A 15,780-nucleotide genomic window follows, 5' to 3' on the forward strand; every position below is an offset into this window, starting at 1 on the left:
GTGCATACTGTTGAGGCGCTAATATAGCAATCTACTCAGTTCTCTAAGAGCCACAGAGGCAGAAAATACCCCATTTTACTGATAAGGAAACGGTGGCAAATTAACGTAACTTTTCTGACTCCTAGGCCCTCATCAATACCTAACTCACAAGTGCTGTGAAGAGTAAGTACCCTAGTACCAACAAGGCAGTCAATAAATTTTCTAGAGAGGAATGGACAGACAGAGGGATTCTCTTCTTCAACTTCTTAATCTGGACTCTTGTCCTTGTCCATACAACACCGTCCCCTTTTCACACCCTTCTTTCGCTGACCGTAGCTCAACACTCCCCCTCCTGCTTATCATGACCATTATACTCAACACTCTAGTCTCACATTATTCTCATCCTGCTTCTTTCAAAGTCATAAAGTACTTCTACTGTATAAAAAAAAAAAGAAGTTTTTAGAGGGAGAACAGTTACAATCTTTATTTGACACAAGCAAACAGCAGAGTAGCCATACTAAAAAAAACCCAAACAAACCCTACTCATCTTATTATCTTTGTTTTGGAATAGATAATATATTTCACATGGTTTAAAAATAAAAATACTTTAAAAATTACACGCAAAAAGAAGTCACTTTTGCCCCATTTTCAGCCAATTTTTCCTATTTCCCGCAATAATCAATCTTATTAGTTTATGAATTTTTCCAGTGCTTTTTAAATGCAAATAGAATATACCTTTCCATTTCCCTCCTTCTTACAAAAGGCAGCATCCTATGCACATTGCTCTGACTTTTCATTTAATAGCATCTCCTACAGATCTTTTCATTTTAGTACATAGAAACTCCATCCTCAATCCCTTTCATTCTTTAATAGAGCACAGTAACTAGCATTTAACCAACCTCTTATGGGATACCTGCATTGTTTACAGATTTGTATTATTATAAACAAGGATGTGATGAATAACCCTGTATATCTGCTCTTCAGTATTTTTCTCACATATGTAGGTGTATCCCCAGAAGTGGGATCACTGAAGGGTAGATAAATTTGCAACTTTGAAAGGGACCTCAGGGTTCTGCCATTTGCATGCTGGTAAGCAATGGATGCAAGTGTGTGTCTCCTTCCCCAGCTTTAACAACACTATATACTGGTGTATGTGGTGTGTGCGTGTTTGTGTGCATTTTGACTAGGTTTAGATCTGTCTCCTCTATGTTCACATTTTATCTCCCCTTCCACTGCTCTCACTTCTGTTCAGCCTGATATTCCACCTTACTGTGATCACTAGCCTCCCGACCTCTTCTGACTTTTTCAGTCTCCTTTTGGTTTCACATTCATTTTCTCTCAGCCTGACCTCCAAAGACCATCATTTCCCCTGTATTCTCAGTGGCTTCTTTAATTCCCTTGGCTCTCTGATGCTCACTCACTATGCTGCCGATTCCTAGCCATTCTAGATTAAATCACTTGTCCACTTTATGGTGCTGATTCCAGACTTCATTTAAAAACAAAAAAAAATTCATAGCTGCTCACAATAAAGGCAGATGTGTGACTCCCCCCACCCCCACCAAAATCCTTTTAAATGGTTCTATTATCAATTAATAATTTCAAACCTCTCACGGCACTTTAGTACTGAGCAGCAATCCTTCTACTAATCCTTAGCTGACTTCCTTCTCAGTCCCCACGCTCTGAGCCCCTCGCTCCTGATGGTCATCTTTCTACTTCACTCAGAAAGCCGGAAGCTTACAAGGGCTGAGGAATCCCTTTGTTTAGGACAGTTTGAACTGGATTTCTACCACTTGAAACAAAGTGTTCTCGTGGGATCATGAAATAAAACTAGAGACCATGTACATCATAATCGTATTTATAAATATTGAAAGCATACCTGCAGGACAGTGTGGAAGTTCTTCCTTAGGAATGCTAGTCATTCTCTGAAAATCATCATGACAAGCATTACAAAAATGTGTTGTTCCGAAACAGAAAAAGACAGCTACTGAGCAGCAGTAGCGACACTTATACTCCAAAAAGTCTGTGCCATGTTTTGGACACATCTACAGCGAAAGAAAATAAATACAAGACTACGGTGAGTCTATTTCAACTATACTTAATATAATCATATACATAGCTCAGTAATTCATGCTTTGAGAGTATACATAGCTCTCAAAACTGATTGAAAACTTGATGATACATACATTAAAACACTGAATAAATGTGTGGCTTGGCCCAAAAGGTTTGGACGAAGTCCCAAGTTTAAATCCCAGCTCCATAATAAACAACTTATTTAATAAGCTATCCATATAATTTCTCTGTGAATGCTTCTTGGTCAACAAAATTGAAAACTTATTAATATTTCTTTTATCTCTCATTCTCAGAGATGTACTGTTAAGATTTCATTGAAATGGAGAAAATCCTAAAAGTGTGCCTGCAGGTTTAAGAAAACGAAATAAGTAAAATTTATTACTTGTTGATACATGGTGATTATTTTATGGGACACAAAATTATAAAATGCAAATACCAACAGCATCCAAAAGAGATAATATATACAAGATGATCTGGAAAATTATACTCTGCCCTATAAATCGCAGAAAATACTGGGGAAGAAGCCTATTATACCATCCCCATGATATTATACTAGTAGTCTAAAAAAACAGATGTTTAACATTTCTAAACTGTTCCTTCTAATAAAATGTTCTCCCACCTGAGCCCTGGACACATCAGAACAGGCACCACAAATGAGTTCTCTAGGATCATAATCATCCCCTTGTCCAGCCTCAGCATCGCAGCGAGCTTCACCACCAAAATATGCCTAAGGAGGGAAGAGACTTAGATTACAGCAGCAAACAGAGAACTCTGCCATGGGAGGTTCAGTGTGGCTGCAGTGGAAGTGAAATCGAGAGGCCTCTGGAAATATTATTGTCTGTTAGACATTCCCTTGCAATGCCAAGCGGAATATATACAGGATGCCGCTGTAAGAAACAGATCAGGACAAGAAATATGGTTTCTGCAATTCTGGAATGGATTCATGCTTACAGTAGGAAGTTCAAAGACTGAACTGTGATAGCAAAATAACAAAAGAATGGATAGTATTCCAAATAAATATCAAGAACAGTATATTAAGTAGTAAAGAGAAACTATGCTTTTCCAAGGCAAAGTTTGAATAGTTTTTCCTTTTTGACATATTAAATACCATATTCCCATCTACTCCTCTAAAAATATGCCTAAAATAAATATTAGATATTCCATTCAGAACACTGCTCATACTCACAGAGCTACACTGTATGCAGGAACTCAACAGTATCTAATACAGATACTTGAATATATGAAATTACCACAATGGGTAATTTATCTGTATTTGCTTTGGGCACAAAATAAATTCAATTATAATTGGGGCATTCTGCATATATAACATGTCTCATAGCCAAAGAAACTGTATCCATAATTCTGTATAAATGAGTCAATAGAAAGTTATTATCTGTACTAGAAAACAGGTCGAAAGACAAGGCTTCATTGATACAGAGGTTATAAATGGTCGTGCACTGGCTAAATCAGGCCTCAGAAGTATTTCATTTGTCCTGGGGGCCTATTCCAGTTGTTTCACTTTTCGAGATTCCTGGCTCGGCTTCCTAAGGCATTTGACTCTCATCTGTATGGTAGTACAATATTCATTTATGAGATCCAGTACATTAAACACAGAGAAATAACATTTTATTCTTTGTAATAATTCAAGGTTCACAAATAAATGGTACACACTGGTCTTTCCTCGAGTGTGGATATTTGTTTGCCTTCCTGGCTTTCGTCTATTTAGCCTGCCATTCATTATCTGTATTTTCTTTTCCTTATGTTGAGAGACTATCTTTCATATATTGATTTCTTCCTTCCTTCATTCATTCTCCAATTAATGGTGTCTAATAAGCACCAACTACTGGAGGTAGAGAAATTTTAAAAAGTTGTGTTCATCCTCATGGAACTTACCAAGTGGGACAGAGAGACATGTGAACATCACTGTGATGCAGAATAAGAAGGGTTAAGATAGATGTATTCAAGACATCAGAATGGCGTGGTGGCACTGAGGGGGCGGGGCACACTACAGAGAAGCCTGAGCCAAATCCAGAAGTGTGATCAGACAGATTTGATCACGTATCAGGGCGTGTGTGGATGGGTGGGTCACAGGTGAGAGTAAGATGCAGAGAAGGAGGCAGAGAAGAGCATTCCAGGGAGAGAAAGGCCTACAGGACGGCATGCAGGTGCCAGTGAGTGAGCACACGTGGCCCAGTTTGGGGAATTGCAAGTTGTTCTGTAATCTGCTGCATGGGGCACAAATGGAAGCATGTCGGGAGATGAGACTTGGAGAGCTGCTGTGTGTGGCGGGGGCGGGCTACAGGGTTGTAAGCAGAACAGCGACCAGTGGAATTCTAAGTGTGGAGCATGGAGTGGAGGGGTTAGGGGCTCCACACAATGAGCCCAGAGAGAAGGTTCCTCCTATAATTACCAAAGGAAATGATTCAGGTTGCTGAAGATGTAGGAAAAAGGAAAAAAGCTCAGAAGAGATTGAGAGGCAGAACCAACTTTGTTAATACAGACTGGAGATTGAGACAGTCAGAAGTATCTGTGAGAAATCTAAATGTCTGGTAGACAACTGGATATTTATATCTAAATCTCAAAAATTCTGGAGGGTCAGAACAATACAGGTAGGCAAAGGCATGTGTCTGCAGGTCACCAAAGGCACAGAGGTGTTACTGGGCTAGAATGGATGGCTGGGGAAACAATATGTAAGAGTAGGTGAATAAAAAGAAACTCTATGAGGGAATTAAAGAGCAGTGACCAGAAAGGCAGGAAGATACCAGGAAAAGTCTTGTCCTGGAAACCGAGGAGGCAAGGATTTTTAGAAGGGAAAGGTCAAAAGAGTTAATCAAGCAAGAGAAGTTTATTTAAGAAGTAACTGGATTCAACAAACAATACTGATGGGAAAGAGATTATGCAGAGAAATATTTCATGTTCTGGAAACAATTTGTATATATTTTTTTAAAAAAGCCCAAAACAAACTAAGAAAATAAATTCTACTTGAAGCAGAGCACCAAACGTTTTCATTTTTAACTTCAGACTGAAGGTATGAGAATAATTAGATGTCATTTGACAATTCAACTTCTTAATCGCATAGGTAATCTCTAGTTCTTAAAAACTGGTCATATGATTAACAGCATACCTTTCTGCATTTGTAACAGACATAATATGCGTATCTATTCATGGCATAGCCAGCGGGGTCATTGTAAAATCTCACACCAGGAGTTGTGATAGCTTCGCTCTTATGCAGACCCTCGTATTCCAGTCTCATCAGGGCTTTTCTTCTGACATCCTCATAGAGCTCTTTTATTGGATCAAGCAGGTCTTTTAACACTATATGATTTATCTTGTTCTGAAATTAAAAAAAAAAAGAACATTCTCTACCCAAAAGAATCGTTTATTTATTAATTCAAGAAACAGTGTTCATCTAAGTGCCAAGCACGGTGCTAGGAGATAATGAAAACATTTCCTAAATAAAATATCATTGAAAAATAATCCTGGACAGTCCTCACAAGCCTGTATTTTCCCAAGAGCAGCGAAAGTGGGGCACAAACATGAAAATTCCACTGCAGCAGCTTCATATTTCCTAGCATGAAATATATCTCCTGCGGCCTTAGCTGTTCCTGGAATGAAAGGTTACCCTGCTGCCACAAATGTGTGTGTGTGTGTGTTTTGGTTCCTTGGGGGTAGGGGAGGTTACATAATAGAAATGAACAAATAGTATTTCTCTATTATTTTCCTGTATCATTTCCTAAACGTGACTTTTCTCTGAAGCACCAAACGAAAAGGGAGAGAAAATACTACCGTCTTTTTGAACGTGGCTCAGTCTTACCAATGGCTGTGCTGAGTCCATGTTACACGCTACACACCCTGTGCAAGCACACCCGTGAACAAGCTTCTGTGTTAAGCACTGTTAGCCTGCCAAAATAACTGCTACTCTGGTCACTACCTTTGCAGAGATGTGTCACAATGTGGAGAATTTTCTCCTTGTTTTCCCTGCGCTCTAAGGAATCTGTCCTAATGGCACTTCAAGCCCAGGTTTTACTCTCTTATGGCAGCTGTGAGCACCTACTGGCACCACAGGCTCATTCTTCTTTTGGGTAGTCATGCACTCTTCTGTCATGTGGTCTGAACCCTGAGAGGTCTGAAAGCAGTGATGTGTGCCCTTCGATGCACGACAATGTCTACATCAATTTCCTGATGTAATAGTTTAACTTAATTAGCTTTTCAGGGACAATTAATGTCTTGAAATGTATTATAATAGATACAGATCTTATTATATTCTTAGGTACTACCTGTGTGAACAGAGTAGAAACTGAAGGGGGCTGTTGAGACACAGCAGACTGGGAAGGTCACCTAGAGATGCTGCCACGTGTTTATTTTGAAAGACAAAAGATGAAGACAGAGATGAACATAAATAGGAAGTAGGTAATTTCTGATGCTTTCCATACCTTGCAAATGGGACAAGATATAAATCCAAATGTTATCCTTGGACCAAGCCATCTGTTTTCCAAAACTCGTCGACAGCACTGTAAGTGGAATACATGACTGCAGTCCAGCTTAAAGGAAAAAAGGAGAAGGGATATAACCACATGTAATAACCATAATTACGAATAACTGACAGATGATTCAGTGTAGGCTGCTACTTAGAGCAGGTAAGAGAAAAATCTAGAAATTTAGTAGAATGAAATTCCAGCCTTCTGTTATTCATGGGACATTACGAACAAGATCTTCAGCTTCTCCCAATTTTCATTATTTATGTATCAATATCACCTTATAGACAGTAAGCTGGGTTAGGGAGAAATGAGAAATATTCAGTTTTGTACCTCTTAGGAAGAAGAAGAAACTATTGATTAAAAAATTTAAGATTTGTTTTTGAGAATACTCATTGTCTTAGAGTCACAAGAACTGAACATATAAACAAACAACCAGTAAATGTTAATGAAAATCTTACTGAGCAAATTGTAACTTCCATAATATTACTAGTATATTACAGATGTATGTATATACATTATATATAGAGGTATGTATTATTATGCACGGATCAATTACATAATGCTGTAAAATGCCATGCTGAATTTTGGAAATTAAGAAGAGAGAAGCTATTGAATAATTATTTTTTTTCTCCCTTATGAACACTTTAGACATTCACTTGACTATACAGGCTCATACAAACCACAGATAAAAGCTCAGTGTACAACATGGACACAGAACAAAAAGAGCATTTGCTCTTTAAGAAACTGGTAGACATTAGTGGGACAGTTTCACCCAATTATAAGAGAGTCAATCACTTCTTTACTTGATGAGTATATTTATATTTCTTACTGAAAAATCTAGACACTTAATGCTTTACAAGCACAGACAACCTGAATGGCTGGTGCGGCCGAGAGTGCTTCCGTGAAACAGATCATGCACATGTCATCGGCGTCCTGCTTCAGGGTGGTGGCATTTTTATCACAGCCGTGTAGACAGGGCAGACAGTGCTCTTCGTTTTTAACACCTCCACATGGATGGCCACAAGGGTGGGTCTTGCTACAGGCTATCTTAGCATACTCCTGTTAAAGGTGAATTATAATACGGCACAGAAAATATATTAAAAAAAGGCAAACAGCCTGGTAAATTATATCCAATATGTTAATTTCCTAAGATACTTTCCCAGAGGAAATAGATATAAGGTTAAATAACCACAAAGTAGTTATTTTTATTCTCTGCTTGAATATAACTTAGGATTAACAAAGTTTATTTTTCTTTTAATGTGATTAAAAAAAATTTTACTCCATATAAAGGGAAAGCTGATTAAAAACTGAACTGCAAGTTTAGTCTATTTGTTATCATGCATAGCCAGGAAGTTAAAAAAAAAATTCCTGACAATTATCCAATCACCAACTGTGTGCATGTTAAGTCACTCAGTCATGTCTGACTCTTTGCGACCCCATGGACTATAGCCCGCCAAGCTCCTCTGTCCATGAGATTTCCCAGTCAAGAATACTGGAGTGGTTTGCCAACCAACTACCCTTCATTAAAATGGGGATTACAAAAAATACAGGCATCTTTCATTATCCGGACTATCCAAATTCTTGTTAACTAAAGTGAATAATCAAAGTATTTAGATAGCATGGGACACATATAGATGTTTAGGCTTAAACAAATTCAAGGAAACAAATAAAATGTGTAACGCAGCCCATAGATCTATGGCACCCCACTCCAGTACTCTTGCCTGGAAAATCCCATGGACGGAGGAGCCTGGTGGGCTGCAGTCCATGGGGTCGCTAAGAGTCGGACACGACTGAGCGACTTCACTTTCACTTTCCTGCATTGGAGAAGGAAATGGCAACCCACTCCAGTGTTCTTGCCTGGAGAATCCCAGGGACAGGGGAGCCTGGTGGGCTGCCGTCTACAGGGTCACACAGAGTCGGACACGACTGAAGCGACTCAGCAGCAGCAGCAGCAGCACAGAAGAAAATTTTAAATATATACAATGGTGACAGCTGGGAAACATAAAAGAGATTGCTTTGGGTTTGAGGGCTTTAACTGATCATTCTCCAGCTTTGGTAACACACCCAACTCTTGACATGGGTAATATGCTAATTTAGAAAACGAAAGTGATTCTGAGCTCCAACTCCCACTTATACCAAGTGAAGGTGTCATGAGGGAACACGTAAGCAAGCTCCTCCTCACTGTGATGGCCCGACGCCACACGCACCTGGCAGTCTGCATCGGAGCAAACACTGCCAACAGCAGACAACTCCGTTCCGCTCCTGGAGCCACAGAAACGGCATGCCTCCGAGCTACTTGTGGTGGGTTTTCCTAGGTGCAAGCAGAAAAGAAAAATCCTCCTTAAGCATATGTTTTCTACATATTTTACTATAACTAGTTGAAAGAAAAAAAAAAAAAGCAAACCAGGAACGTATCACTTGCTATCATTGAGAAATCAGCCTGGCAGTTTTGTAGCCGAATGGTTGTAAGCTGCCCTAATTACAAAGCAAATAATCACACACACACAAAAGGATAAGAAACTGAAGAGCTATCTGAAGCCAAATAAATTATTAACTGATTTATTTATACTTTACCACAGAAATAGACTAGTCAAGACAGCAGGTCGAGCAGCTATGGTCAGATCCCTCATTATAAGACCACAATATCAGACAAAATATAACAACAAAAATTACATAAAAATACTTGGAAGAAAGAGAAATCATTCACGTACCTTTCCCAGCAACAATATTACAAGATATAGAGAAAAACTATTACCAGAGGATATGAAATGTGAATAACAGAAAAATTCCCAGAGAACTTAAGGTAACAGAGCAATTTGAAAGGAATTTAAATCTATTTGAAATAGCTGAAGAAGGAACAGAATCCATAAGAGAACAAAAGGAAAGAAAACAAGATTTGAAAAATACAGACCAAGCTCATTATAAAACATAAATATTGTATAAAAATCTAAATACAATACCTGAATTTAGCAATATTTATAGAAAATATATTTTTAAATGAACAGTTTATATCATAATTACAAGGATGGTTCAAACACTAGAACAGTTACTAATGTAATATATATTATATGGAGGAATAATAGGTGGAAAAAAACCAGCAGTGAGAGAAAAAAAGACTATGCTCTTGGAGCATGAAAAGTTATTCATATTTAAATTTGTCAGATTTATGCCTAACACCAAAATTAGAAATTTGTGTCAGAAAAACAGCAGACTAAAGAGGTGCTGAAAATCGGGAATTGCTAAGATTCAATGTACCTTTAAGCTGAGAATACTCCAGAAAAAAATCAAAAGATGAAAAAAGTTAAAAAAAATCAAAATGAAAAATTCATGTTTCAGATAAAATGACTTGCTCAAGGTCGCACAGCTAGTTTATAATATAGAACACTGATATAAAAATATAGATGGTGATCAATGCTGTCATAATCACTTATCAGGAAACACTCAAAATTATTCACATTAAATGATTAAATTAAACCAACATCTAGTTGAACCATAATCAGTAGGGATGGTTCACTCTACTTGCTAGGCATGATTCAGTCCTAAATCTGTTTACCTGTATGTTCTCGGAATTCCACCATTGCCTTCATTGTTTTAGAATCTGCTAATGCCATCAACCAGAACAGTTTGGTTCTGCCACAACCTTCATGAAGGTCAACCTTTATAGCTTCTTCTTCTTCCTTGAAGACCTATAGTATCATTAAAAAAAAGAGGGAAATAAATTTATCACTCTCAAAGAAGATGTATAAAATTTAATTATGCAATAATGAATAATTTATTAGGCACTCTAAGAAACTTTAGGTATTTCTAGTCTTCTCGTTAACCTTCACAACCACCTCATTTTTTATAAATGTGGAAACCAAGTCTCAGAGATTAAACGACATTCTTGATTGACACAGTTGGTAAATGAGACAGCTGGGAATTCCACCAAGGTCTTTGATTCCAAGGTCCATTTTTCTTCCCCATGACACCAATTCTCTTTCCCACTTTTATTTCTCACTGAATATATTTTATGTTCCAGACACTGTTATGCATGTAAATGCAGAAATCGTCACCTGTCTTTGATGAGTTTTGGTTCGCCGATGAAGATGAAGGAATCTGTCACAGTCAGTACATAGGTTTCCACATACATTGCACAAAATGATTGCTGCAGTTTCACCATCATCATGGTTATCACACATTGGCTAGAAAAGGACATTTCCATATGTTACAGCAGATTAACCAGAAAGGCTTAAATACTCATACACCCTGAATGTGATTTATTTACAACAGGATCAGATTGTTACTCTGAACTCTAATAAGAATTTAGAATTTGAATGTTAAACAGAATTATGGCAAATGTACTTAACTATAAAAAATCCCCAAATCCATGATTAATGGGCTACGTATGTTCAGTGATGTACAAAATAATCATTATACTTTTTTTTAGAGACTTAAGAAAATTTCTCCTGTTACATTCAAACATTCTATATGCTAAATGAATAAATAATGCATTTTTGACACATGAATGTTAAGGAAATGTTTAAAGGGCCTATATAAAGTTTTTCCTTCTGGGGAAGCAAGGGACACTTCACAAACTCTAAGTACATTTGTGAATAAATTGCATCTCATGTTGCTCTCTTACTGCTTTATTTCCTTCATCTCATAAGACATTTTAGTACAAAATCTAGATACAGAATCAGAGTCTGGCTAAAACCAACTTTTGATAAGATGCAAACATGACTCAGAGAAGAAAGGAGAAGTTTTCTCAACATAATTAAATCCCCTGATATACCACGAAGAGGAAACCCCAACTGCAGAGACTTGTGAGATGGAACTTGGGCCATGTGATGCAATTTTTCAAGAGTTCCACTAATTGTGCATTTTGACACGTGGAGTAAAGCTAGGCTAAAGCTTAGTATAAAGAAAAACAAGCTAGATTTGTATAAAGTAACTCTGATCTTACCATTTGTTTCTGCTGTCCATCCTTTCCCATCCATCTCCCTGAGGAGAGGCGGTCGACATGGTCCTGGTCGAGAACACACAGCGAAGCCAGAGCAAGCCAGAGCTGGTGAAAGGAAACGCAGTTATACCACCGACTTAGAGGACACGGACTGCCACGGCTAAGCAATGTTAGCTGGACGTGAGTTCCCCAGAGGTACTCGGGTCTTCCTGATGTGGCAGCAGGCACACACGCCCACCACTGTGTGTGCCAGGTTCACAGTAGGAATGCAAACATACTGAATAAACGACTTGCTCAGATGAACCACTCTGTTGTCTTTCTGACATATAAAATTACCCCTTAATATTCTAATGTGTAAACAGTGTATCAATACATAAATTTATATACTTAATATACCAGTGTCTCCTATAAATTTTTCCATGTAGTGGCAATGAATTCCAAGGAAGGTGGGAGAAAGGGCTGTTGAATTTTTCAGTCCCATAAGAAGTGGGGTAGTAAGGGATTCTCAGAAATCTCTGTACGCACCTAACAGCCTAGTGCCAGGCTTGATACACTTTGTCAGGAATAAGTCAACATCTTACAAGGTTTAGAAGACTGTCCTCAAATATAATTTAGAATTTTCTGAGGCTTAAAGTGTAAGTTTTATTTTTATATAGAATATTACTTCACTACTGAAAAATAGAAAATGACTCAAATGTTTCAACGCTGAGAAGTGCAAATGAGTGTCACTGGATATGGAGTAAAGAGAGAAGAAAAGCAGGGAAAGAAAAACCAGAAGAAAAGCGTGCAATGAGAAAGGTGAGAGCAAACATCAGAACCTGTGCAGCCTATGTGTTGGGAAAAGGTCCCAGAGTCACAACTGGCAACGTGGCATCAACTGGCTTTTTCTGCCCAAGGGAAAAACAATGTATCTTATTTTTCAGACTTCTGAGGATTAGCTTAGGCATTTTCTACCAGTTTTTACTTCTTCCTAATGCTGTCACATTACCCTGCTTCAAGGAAATGTCAAATTTCGTTTGGAAGTGTATGGGACATGATACTAGGTAGGTTAAAATCTACGGTAGATCTCTCATTTGAAGGATGCAATCTCACTTCCTAAGAGACTCTGCCCCACTGTGCCCTGCGCACACTTTCTGTTTTTTAAAAGTAAGGCCTACACATTCAGTAAGTAGGCCATACGGCTCTATTTTAGGACAACTGAGTTATTACGGAAGAAGCAGGTAGGGGTCTTGTCTTTAAAGGATCTCAGTCTATCACAGTGTCACACTGATACTAAAGTTATCAGGAAATATCATTAGAAACATAGTACACTGACATATAGGTAATACAAAACCAGTATATCCTTTACAAAATCCTTGAATAAATAGTGAATGAAAGTCGCTCAGTTGTGCCCAACTCTTTGCGACCCCATGGACTATACAGTCTATGGAATTCTCCAGGCCAGAATACTGGAGTGGGTAGCCTTTCCCTTCTCCAGGGGATCTTCCCAACCCAGGGATTGAACCCAGGTCTCCCATATTGCAGGCAGATTCTTTACCAAGTGGAGCTATGAGGGATGTATATCCTTAGCTCCCTTAAAAATAACAAAAACAAATGACAAAGAACACCTAACAGTGAATATTAAAAATTACTATACTTAGCTTGTAATACAAAAAAACCCTTCATACTTTTTCAATAAATACAATATTTGATATGAAAAAAAAAAGTGAAGCAGGTGGGGAAGGGATGGATTGGGAACTTGAGATTAGTAGATCCCAACTATTATACAGAGAACTGGTAGCAGCAAAGTCCTACTGTATAGTACAGGGAACTATATTCAATGTCCTGGGATAAACCATAATGGAAAAAGAGTATGAAAAAGAATATATTTATATGTGAATCGGAGTAGAAATTAACACATTATAAATCAACTCTATTCAATAAAGTAAATTTTTTTAAAAAGTAAATTAAGCTGACTTATTGATTTAAATTTGTTTAAACCTATAAGGAAAAAGAACAGGCAACAACAATACAGACCAAATCAAGGAAACCTACCCTAGTTGTTGCAATACACCTCACTGGAGATCTGAATTCCTCCTCCATCTTGGTCAGGGCAATGATGGTTTCCGCAATGGCATTTTTTGTCACTCTTGACCACGCTTCTGACAAATGACCCTAATGACCAGGACAGAATAATGTGATAAGCAACCAGACAGGTAGAATCAAAGCAGAAAATTTTATTCTTTTAACATCCCTCACCAAACAGGAAACTTTGCTAGTAGAATTTTAGATCAAAGGACATACTTTAAAAATCCTTCACAACCATATTATAAACTCAACCTCTTATTACTATTTAGATGATTCAAAAGAAAAGTATGTAAAAATTTAGGTTCCCAAGATGGGGAAACAGTGGAAACAGTGTCAGACTATTTTTTTGGGCTCCAAAATCATTGAAGATGGTGATTACAGCCATGAAATTAAAAGATGCTTACTCCTTGAAAGGAAAGTTATGACCAACCTAGATAGCATATTCAAAAGCAGAGACATTACTTTGCCAACAAAGGTTTGTCTAGTCAAGGCTATGGTTTTTCCTGTGGTCATGTATGGATGTGAGAGTAGGACTGTGAAGAAGGCTGAGTGCCGAAGAATTGATGCTTTTGAACTGTGGTGTTGGAGAAGACTCTTGAGAGTCCCTTGGACTGCAAGGAGATCCAACCAGTCCATTCTAAAAGAGATCAGTCCTGGGTGTTCATTGGAAGGACTGATGCTGAAGCTGAAACTCCAATACTTTGGCCACCTCATGCGAAGAGTTAACTCACTGGGAAAGATCCTGATGCTGGGAGGGACTGGGGGCAGGAGGAGAAGGGCACGACAGAGGATAAGATGGCTAGATGGCATCACCGACTCAATGGACATGAGTTTGAGTAAATTCCGGGAGGTGGTGATGGACAGGGAGGCCTGGCGTGCTGCAGTTCATGGGTTTGCAAAGAGTTGGACACGACTGAGCGACTGAACTGAACTGAACTTTTTTCCTACAGAATTCAAGGGCATTTCACCTTACATTTAGATAAAAACATAACAAACACTAAGGTGTCTATGACTGAGACATTTTGATCAAGAAACCCTGTTATTTAACATAGAACTCATACATCTAAGCTGATTTGCTTTAGAGGAGTACTACTGGAACCCAAGAGCATAAATGGATTTAAATTACAATTACATTAATTCGCTGACTTGATTTTTACTGAAAACCAACATGTCACTACTATAGAATTTTGGTATTCCCAAACATCCTTCCTACATATGTTCATCCAGTGAACATACTCAAAGAGCCTACTTGAGAACTGAAAACATTCTCCATTTCTCCCACTGAGGAAATGTCTATGCTGCTGGAAATGTGACAGAACTTCATTTTTTTCCAGAACATGCTTACTAATCTCATATCCATGTGCTAGCAGTCGTTAAAGGGACAGCTCCAATTTCAATTTCTCTTCCTCCAAAATGCTTGCCGTTTACTCCACCTCTCAGGATCTACCATCCACAGTGTCCTGCCCTCTTTGGGCTGGACTCCTGGAAGTACAAGAGCCAGGCACCCTGAGAAGTAATTACCTTTCCTCCACACTCCTGGATCTCCCCACAAAAGTAAAACCTGGACAGCAGTACAGGACATTCAGTAAACCATGACAACGGAAGACTGAGAAAGCTTCACACTAAAAAAGGCCCTTTCTTGTCTAGAGTCTTGGACTCAGACTGCTTTGTAGGGTTCAAACAGTATACTTTGTTTTTTAAGCTTTAAGTCTTGGAAGACTTACGGAAATATTTCTCAAGCAAATTAATTGGGAAGCTTGAAATGCACACAGTTTACACAAAAGGAAAAATTTTTACCAACTGAAAAGACAAAGGGTGCAACAGTGAACTTACAAACAGAGCTTGTGAATTAGGCAAAGTAACATGAATGTCGTCCTAACAATTCAGTAGAATGATTACGCTACTTGTTTTGTTAATCACGTTTCTACTGGGAACTTACTGCGGCCATATCCTTAACAAGTTTAATGATGATCTCTGAGATCTGGGTAGGAGTGGAGCCCTTCATCCACCAATGACTCTCACCTCGACGGATGTAACTGCAAAGAAAAGTCAGCATTTGTAAACCAATCAGTAGTAGTTACAAATGAATAAGTCAAAAACTTATTTAAAATGATTCAACTGGTTAGGGCATTTTAAAAGAAAATTAATCACAATATTACTCATAATCTATCTCTTCAACTCTAAGAGAGTAGCTATTCTGATTATGTTCCCTTTCAAGTATTTCATTGTTTATTACTATAAATATCA

At 38.1% G+C, this 15,780-nt stretch overlaps 1 protein-coding gene across 18 annotated transcripts in view; it reads right to left on the reverse strand.

Annotated features, from left to right (window-relative positions):
- The window catches only part of MYCBP2 (MYC binding protein 2, E3 ubiquitin protein ligase), a 270,681-nt gene that overhangs the window by 957 nt on the left and 253,944 nt on the right, over positions 1 to 15,780 (reverse strand). For 11 of the 18 annotated variants that reach the window (XM_027557733.1, XM_027557737.1, XM_027557739.1 and 8 more), the window contains 11 exons: positions 15,473 to 15,569; positions 13,501 to 13,620; positions 11,470 to 11,571; positions 10,580 to 10,708; positions 10,081 to 10,213; positions 8,735 to 8,838; positions 7,395 to 7,586; positions 6,483 to 6,590; positions 5,174 to 5,383; positions 2,669 to 2,776; positions 1,856 to 2,021 (listed from right to left, as the gene is read on the reverse strand). In XM_027557733.1, the coding sequence (XP_027413534.1) occupies positions 1,856 to 2,021; positions 2,669 to 2,776; positions 5,174 to 5,383; positions 6,483 to 6,590; positions 7,395 to 7,586; positions 8,735 to 8,838; positions 10,081 to 10,213; positions 10,580 to 10,708; positions 11,470 to 11,571; positions 13,501 to 13,620; positions 15,473 to 15,569 (1,469 nt within the window). Of the gene's footprint in view, positions 1 to 1,855; positions 2,022 to 2,162; positions 2,393 to 2,668; positions 2,777 to 5,173; positions 5,384 to 6,482; positions 6,591 to 7,394; positions 7,587 to 8,734; positions 8,839 to 10,080; positions 10,214 to 10,579; positions 10,709 to 11,469; positions 11,572 to 13,500; positions 13,621 to 15,472; positions 15,570 to 15,780 lie in introns of all 18 variants that reach the window. The other 7 variants (XM_027557742.1, XM_027557736.1, XM_027557735.1 and 4 more) reach the window with 2 other exon arrangements.

This window comes from Bos indicus x Bos taurus, chromosome 12 (assembly GCF_003369695.1).
Source record: "Bos indicus x Bos taurus breed Angus x Brahman F1 hybrid chromosome 12, Bos_hybrid_MaternalHap_v2.0, whole genome shotgun sequence".
Taxonomy (NCBI): Eukaryota; Metazoa; Chordata; class Mammalia; order Artiodactyla; family Bovidae; genus Bos; species Bos indicus x Bos taurus.